This window comes from Sinocyclocheilus rhinocerous, unplaced genomic scaffold, assembly GCF_001515625.1.
Source record: "Sinocyclocheilus rhinocerous isolate Xijiao unplaced genomic scaffold, SAMN03320098_v1.1 scaffold1302, whole genome shotgun sequence".
In the NCBI taxonomy this organism is placed as follows: domain Eukaryota; kingdom Metazoa; phylum Chordata; class Actinopteri; order Cypriniformes; family Cyprinidae; genus Sinocyclocheilus; species Sinocyclocheilus rhinocerous.
Window position 1 is genome coordinate 127613 of NW_015623473.1, and position 8883 is coordinate 136495.

At 34.8% G+C, this 8883-nt stretch overlaps 1 protein-coding gene across 1 annotated transcript in view; it reads left to right on the forward strand.

The window, feature by feature from the left end:
* The window catches only part of LOC107749732 (partitioning defective 3 homolog B-like), a 146354-nt gene that overhangs the window by 98339 nt on the left and 39132 nt on the right, over nt 1-8883 (forward strand). The window contains exon 16 of the mRNA XM_016564915.1: nt 1385-1568. Coding sequence (XP_016420401.1) covers nt 1385-1568 — 184 coding nt within the window. The remainder of the gene's footprint in view (nt 1-1384; nt 1569-8883) is intronic.

Genomic DNA, 8883 nt, shown 5'->3' on the forward strand with positions numbered 1-8883 from the left:
TATATATATATATATATATACACACACATATACATATACCTGTTGAGTTTAAGAAATGTCACATTATGGAAGTAAAATAGGTTGCAAATGCTGTTTCATGTTGACTTTAAATCTCTTTTAAAGTTCAGAGCGATATCTCAGAACAGTTGGGTGCCAGTGAAGCTCCTTCACTTTTAGTAGCTCATTTGAGAGATGAATTTGACTCTCTGTGACTCATTGAGCTTCGTGAACCAGTGAAGAGTGAATCAGCAAATACAAGTATCACTGATTTTTGTGTGAACCTCCAGCAGCAAGTCAGCACATTCAAGGGCACGTATCAACCCTGCTCTTTCTCATTGACACTAAAGACCTCTTCTAAATGAGAAATAGAGACAGACCTTCAGCACTAGCCAGAGATGCCTTCGATTAGAGCCTATAAGGTGTCATGAATTAATGTCAAGCTTTCTGCACCCTTAGCCGAGGTGGTGGATGAATGGAGGTCTGTGGATATCAACTTGATGCAACAGGAGGGTGAATAACATAAATAAATAAATAAATAAATGTTCAGGCCACATGTCACACCCAAAGTAAAGTAAAGTTATAAAATAAAAAAAATAAAAAAATTAATGTTTTGCAAAAAGAAAATGATATTTGCTGGTTCGTTAAAGGAACACGCCACTATTTTTGAAAATAGGCTCATTTTCCAACTCCCCTAGAGTTAAACCATTGATTTTTACCGTTTTCGAATCCATTCAGCCGATCTCCGGGTCTGGCGGTAGCACTTTTAGCTGCAGCTTAGCATTGCAAATAAAATTTATAAATACTGCCACAATGTGTAAATACTTAACATAAAAACGACAGATTGTAAATAAGATAACTATAATCTTTAAATAATAATTATATAATTAAATAGTATTTTTTCCCCACATTGCAGTAATTTTTTTTTGCATTATGATGGTTGTAAATTGGGTAATACTTTATATTATGCAAAAAAAAACACAATCCTAATGGTTGTAAATGTAATTTATTTTATTATAGTTTTTTTTTGTCTATTATTATTTTGTGGTGAAATATGACATTGTGTACGGACTTTGAAAATAATGCATTTCTAATTTAAATTTTTTATCTCATTAATTTATCTATGTAGGACTACTTTTTCTTAATTGTGAATTTTTGAATATTTGCTTTTATGTCATTATTTTGTTTTCTTTTCAAAATGTTAGATTTTTTTTTAATGCATATGACTTCTGCCTATTTGGATTTACAGTAAAAATACCGTAAAGAAAGAATTTCTTCATCATTTACTGTCAAACGGGGGTCTGCTTTGTGGATTGTTGTTTGATTCCTTATAATTAGATCTCATTAGGTGTTTGCTCACGTCTGGGTCTTTGTTCTTCACCAACAGATGACTCTGAGGAAGACTCCGGCAGAGACACGCCCGCCAGCAGCTCTTCTCGACAGGATCTGGATGATGAGAAGAAGGTAAAGAAAAAGAAAACCAAAAAGAAGAAAGAGAAAAAGAGCAAAAAGAAGGACGAGCCCGAAGACCCTGAGAAAAAGACAAAGAAAAAAGGATTTGGATTGTTGAGGTACGAGTCTGAAAGCCAGAAATTCACACACATCACCGTTTCAATCAAGCATAAAAAGAAATCTTCACGAGAAATGCAGTGATTTGTGCCAAATGATTTCCCATAAAATGTTCGGAAGCTGTTTTGCAGCTCTTAAAGGAGCCATGTCATGGAAAAAGGACTATCCAGGATCTTTTGAAATGATGTTTAATCTCAATAGTCCAAAAGAATTTAGAAAATAGTCATGTAGAACTAAATTTGTGCTGATCCATTGATATATAGTCAGAGTTTTCGAGGGGGTGATTGATGGTGCTGCATAAGGGCCTCCTGACGCAGCTGCACATGGAGGCCTTCCTATAATTACAGCACCATGGTAATTGAGGACAAGAAAAGTGAACTAACTATATGCTGTCTTTGTGTGATTTTATAAATATAGGCAGAGACAGATAAGATGACAGACATACAGTGATATCCACGTCTTTAATTGAGATTGACAGGCTTGTGTTTGATGGTTTTATATTTGGGCTTCATGCATAATCTCTTTTCCTCTTGGCGGACATGAGAACTCTTTTCATATGAGATGAAAGATGATTGAATGACAGCGTATGTGTCTCTGAACTATAAAATAGAGCTTCTGTGCCTCCTCTGTGAGGACTGACCCCTGTTTTTCCAGCGTTGACTATCAATTGATCAGCAGATCCCAGCGTTTGCATGGAAACCTTCATTTAAATCAGTTTTTTGTGATTTTATCTTCTAATTTTGTCACTGCTAGCTTATAAAGTCGACGAGAAATTGTATCCACAAACCATTTGACTTCCATAATGACATGTTCCTGAGTGAAATAGGATGTTCAATGAGAAAAAGTGCAAGTTGTGACTTGATCTTATCCATTGGTAATCATTTGAATCGTGCAAAATGGGCAAAAAGCACGAGAATGGATGAAAGTCAAGGATATTATCTTGTTTTTAGATAAAATATTTGCTTTGTTTTTCATACTATTTTCACCATTTACTGTCTACACTACATAGCTACATCGTAAAATCGTCCTTCCGTGACTGTAACGCTTTTCAAGCGGCGGTCAAAGTGGCGCGACAGTTGTGTTGAGAGACGTTGAAATCGCGAGTCATGTGAAAGGGTTTTACTGTTCCCCTCTCTTTAACGCTGATGAAATTCCCAGAAATTCAAACTCGTGGGCCGTCAGCCGAACAGCTTGGACGTATTCATTGAGGGTTTTTGCCAGGCAACTCGCATCACATCTCTGCTTTCCAATCTGCTTCCTTATTGAATTTGAAAAATGACTTAATTAGCCGTTGTGTTATGGAGCAATTTAATCTAGTTGTAAAGTCTTCACGGGTGCTTTTCATCATCTTGAAAAAAGAAAAAGGCAAATCATAAACATGTGAGAGCGTGATTCATGGTTCGTTTTTCAACTTTGCAGCAGAACAAACTGGTGATTTTCATTTCTTCCCATTTAGGGGTGAAAATATTGTGTTTATCGTGCGACAGAGTGTGGTTTTGAAGACAGATGCGCTGTTTGTATGGATTTGTGGGCTGCTTTCAACATGAAAACAATAGAGCGTCTGATTTTTGGAGCTTCGTGTTTTGGCTGCCTGCCGTGATATCTTTCGATTCACTTGTCTTTCAGTGTTTTCACAATTCGAGGCATTTTACTGCATAAGCAAGGCGTCGGTGAAGCAATGATTAAAGCTTTCTGTATTATTTGTGTTTCTGTTAGGGATAAGTGTATAATAATGGAGGTTTTGGCTGGCTGTATGTATTTTGCATTCAGTCTCAATATATCTAACATATAACAATCTAAACAATCAGATACAATTTTCACCCAGCAGATGTAAAATGTAACTTACATTGACAATATTAACATCTCACATGAATTTGCAGAAGATTATTTTCATTAAAATAGCATTTTTATTAATACGTTATTTTAATTATAGTAAATAGGATTATACATTTTATTTATTTTAAATATAAACAAATATATAATGTATAAAATATATAAAATGTGTGTATATAAAAAACACATAAATAAAAACATAAAATAATATATAACAACCCTACATTACATCGGTTATATTGCATAGAGTTATAAACTACATTTTATATATATATATATATATATATATATTAGTGAGATTTTTTTAAACTACATATTTTAGCTGAAAGTCACATAAAAACATGCGCTACAGAATTCATCCTTTTAAACATGCAAATTCAACCTCGCACAATCATCAAATAAATAAAACCCTCACATGTGGTTTTGTGGACACTGAACCCACATTTTGAGACCGTTCTCTGGAGTGTCATACTCTCCCTCACTCCACTCTGATCTAAAACACACACGTCTGCTGCTTTCCGATCCGTCCACCTCAATTCCGTGTAGCGTTCCGAATCTGAACCAACAAATCCAAAGCGGCATCAAGCCAATTAGCACGCCTGTACTTCCACTACCCAGAATGCATCATACAAGAGTCGTGTTGCACATCGAGATTACACACCAACCCTCATCTTGCATTCCTAAGCCAACAGCAGTTAGACACATACTAGTGTCGCTATAAACACGCTCATAGTGTTTGTTTATGAGTGAGCAGATGGCTTTGACAGTAATCTGAAATGGAGATGATTCTTTAATTTACTTAAATTTTGCATTTGGCTCTGTTTAATCCCTGGATGATTTTAAAGACAGTCAGCGCTCTCCTGCTGCGCTCTTGACATGTTGTGAATGTTGTTCCTCCTACAGTTTTGCGTTATTAAAGTTGTAGCTTTTTTGCAAAAGTTATACATTACATTTAGTTTGCTTTCGATTCTTTCAAAGATCATTTGGGTTTGTGATTCTGTACAGTAATGGCAGCCGTGTCGAGTAGCGTGTGCCGTGCACAGTCTTTTACAACTCCATAGAGAAACATTCAACCGTGGCTTCAATTACAGTGACTTAGAGTTACACGGCCTATAAAACAGCTAATACTTACCGCCTTGTGAAAACAAGCATTAGCGACTGACAGTCTAACACAGAAATGTCTTCACGTTTCTAAAGTGCTGCAATGTTTTAGCAAATACATTAGATTTGACATTTTCTGAAGGAAGTTTTAGTGGTATTTGCCTGTGTAAAACTCACCGTCATGGGGTAAGATTTGGCCTGAAAACGTTTCTAGTCTTTGCTAAGGCAGTAACTAAGGTGTCTTCTAAAATTTTATCTTATTTTTTTGTCGGCCATGTGAAAATTTTAAGTCTGAGAATTTTCGTTGACAAGTAGTAATTGAAACTGTTTTGATTACTATGACAGAAATATAAAAATAGGTTAATTTGATTTTAAAGTGTGCAGTTTCAGCACTACTAGTAGTGATAAGAAGTCTGATTCTTTTCTGTAAACTGGTTCTTTCGGACAGTTCGTTTCAGTGAACTGGTTCTTTGCCAGTTTGTTTACATAATCACACAGTGACATCATGTATACACAATTCTAATAATAAAGGGTTAGTTCACCCAAAAATGAACATTTTGTCATTAATTGCTCACCCTCATGTCGTTCCAAACCCATAAGACCTTTGTTCACATTTGGAACACAAATTAAGATATTTTTTATGAAATCCGAGAGCTTTTCTGACCCTCCATAGACAGCAACGCAACTATCCCAATCAAGGCCCAGAAAGCTAGAATGGACACGGTTAGTTATAGAAAGCTGGAATGTGCAGCTTTATTCCTTGACGCTGTCCCCACCGGTCTCAAAACTTAAAAAAGGTGGGTAGACCAGCGGTATATAGTCATATTCTGCTTGACTTACACTTTGCAACAACACACCCTTGTTTCTGTAAAGACGTTCAGCATGTTTTCTACAAACAATGTCTGACGTGTTTGTTTTATGTGGCTTGAGAATGTGAAAAAGCGACACAAAATCCAACCTGAGCGGTCAGATTGAAACTAATTTCCAGAAATAAGATTTGAATACAGTACAGTATGAATGTAGCTTGAAACGGTTTTGTAAAAAATCAGATTTCATGTAATATTTTGCCGTTTAGACTTGCTAACTATGATCAGATTCCAATCAGATATGCACAAAAATCGGATTTGGACCGACAGTTTGAACAAGGCTATGAAGTGAATAAACATAAATAAACGTGTGGCAAAAAGTTAAGTGTTGTTACCTGTTCAAGTTCAGCATTTTCATTGAAACCTAAACATTCCATCAAATTCCTCCATCTTGCAAAAGCATGGCCACTGTTTATGTTTTACCCTGTTGTCGGTCTCTGCGTATTTTGGCAATACTTCTAATTTTGTCTTCTAATTCTTTTCTAATTTTCTTTTCCCATGTAACAGCAATGGTCTCAACATCTAAACACCCTCTGGCTCAGCCTGCTACAGTAGCCACGCCCCAAACCCCCGCTATTTGTTGAGCTGGAATGATTGACAGTTCTGAGGACCACTCTAAATGTTTTGATTGTGCCTCAAAGGCTCAAATTTTACACTTTTATTAGTGTACTTACCGTAGTCAATGAACAATATACTGGGTTCACAGAATGTATTTTGACAAAACGTACAAACTTCACCTTTAAGAGCCGATTTACAGACAAAAGATGTGTGTTGTAAGTAGTTAATAGTAGCTGCTGTGTTTAACTGTCTTCACACACACAATGTGCTTTCACACAAAGTGCATGGTTATGACATTTGGAGCACATATAATCACACAATGACGTTTATAATGGATTCCACATCTGTTTATTGACATCTTGAATTCTAGCTTATATTTAGCATGGCACACATGCTTCAGCGGGGTGCGGGATGGACACATCATGTTTTATTTCCTGTCTGAGTGGGAACATATGAAGCTGTTAACACAATCGCTCAGTGCAGCCCGCGAGAGGCTAATTACTGAAATCTGTTTCTAAAATTTAACCCCATTCTGCAGTGATTTCCTCATTTATTCATGCCGATGTGTTCTGTCAGTTAGGCGTTGTGGACTAAAAACACATATTCATATTAGCAGAGAAGGCACAGAGACTTATGAATATTAATGAGCTTTTGCATACTTAATCACTCGTGGCAGGCCCTCCTTTCAGTGTTTGTTTGTGAGGGTTCATTTGTAAGTTCATCTGTGTCTTCAAACTTAAAAAGTCTCGACACGGTGCGCATCTCTCAAACTTTTTTGAGCGTAATGAAATGCGTAAGCTAAGTTGCCTACGAGAGGTATTAAACCTTAGACGTTTAACGATACGCCTATGTGTATTTTAACATCTCAAGGTGGCAGTTTAAGCCAAAACTTAGTCACTTTATATAAAGAAAACTTTTGTCAAATGATGACAAACATTCTGCTTGTATTTTGGTTTATAAGTTGGGGACCCGGTGCTGTCAAGCTCCAAGAAGGGCAAGAAAGCATGATAAAAGCACCCTAAAATTAGCCCCATATGACTCATGCACAGTATTCCAAATCTTCTGAACGTATACAATAGCTTTCCATGACAAACAGACTGTATTTTAAATAGTTATTAACGGATTTATTTTTGCCTTGAAAATCTAGTTTGACAGCAGTCACCATTCACTTTCATTGTATGGGCATTTAGCTATAAATATGTACTTTTCAGTTCCATGTAAGATATAACTTAACTTAACTTAACGTAACGTAAACATTTAGTTGTAAATATCTTTATTTGTGTCCAATTAAAATTCTATTATGATATAATATATTATATCATATTATATTATATTGTAATATGAGCTTTTTGTCTATTTTCATGGACACATTATTATAAATATATTGTAAATATAAATATATGTTTGTGTTCCGAATTATATTATATTATATTATATTGTAATATGAGCTTTTTGTCTATTTTCATGGACACATTATTATAAATATATTGTAAATATAAATATATGTTTGTGTTCCGAATTATATTATATTATATTATATTCATTGGGGGGAGAAAGGGGAGCGGGATCGGCAAAATACCTCGAGACGGGAATCGAACTCGGGTCGCCGTGAGTGCAGCTGCGCTGTATGTTGACGCACTAACCAAGAGGCTATTGGCTTCAACAAAAATATATATATTTGAAACTTTTTTTCTGCAACAATTAAAACTGTCTAATTTTAGTTTAGTTTAACTTGTTGTACTAAAATAACTAAAATTAAAATAAAAAAGTATTTAATATATAGACATGAAAAACACTAAAATAGACAAAAACAACAAAATTACAAAATCTTCAACAAATTAAAATAAAAAAAATACAAAAATAAAAACTAATTCAAAATGTTAATAAAACAATAACAGTATATTGAGGATACTAAAACACTGTTGAACACTAATAGTTAGAGGTTTGTTGAAATCTCTTCATTTAATTGATTTGTGTTTGTTTGGTGTTTTGGTTTGTCTGATATGTTAATACTTAAGAAATCACATATAATTTTTGCTTCAGAAATAATTTTTTTCTCGCCATGGGTTTTTGTAGGCACATTATTGTAGTTTTTTTTAATTTGATATTCATTTTGAAATATTTAATATTTATATTTAAATTTGAAATAGTTATTTAAATATTTAATATTTGAAAAAATATTTTTAAAGAGAATAATAAAAGTGCACCACTAATACCGATGTGTTGTTTCGTGAATAAATCGATGTGTTTTGTGAGTGTGAATGGTCAGAATATATAAGCACTTCTCATAGCTGCTCTCATACTGCATTACTGTTCATTTGTGTATTAGACAGACAGTGAGAGTGTCAATTTAAGCGCGCACTGTTGTATTGAATCTGTCAAGGTTTAGTCTGGAAACCACAAGCAGTATCCCATGACACTTGCTCGTCGTCTTCCATCTCCAGCTCTGGTTCATTGTGAGTGGCGTTATGAGACAGCTGAGTGATTGATAGACTTCTCTCCAGCAGGCCCGGGCTCAGGGAATGCTGCTCTGACGGTAAAGGTTAACAGCCTCTTTCCCATCAGAGGCACGTCTGGCCTGGAAGTGGTCAAATCACATTAACCTTTACTTTCACGCCTTTTTAATATTAGCAAGTGCTGAATAAAAAAAAATCCCCTCATGGAGATTCAACATGCTGAAATATCGAGGAACATCAACTTTTTTGTCTTTTTTTTTTTTTAATGGCAAATTATTATAGCAAGTTTTAAAATCATACTATGTGAAACTCTTAAGACTAATCACCTCTAAACTTTAGAACTCCTCTCCTCAATTGACATCCATAAAACATATGTATACAATTAATGTCAATAAAATAATACAGGGCCAGGGTTATTATAGTTAACTAAAACTAAAACCATGAAAAAGGTTTTCATTACTTGAAATAATATAAACGTCAAATTTATATATATATATATATAT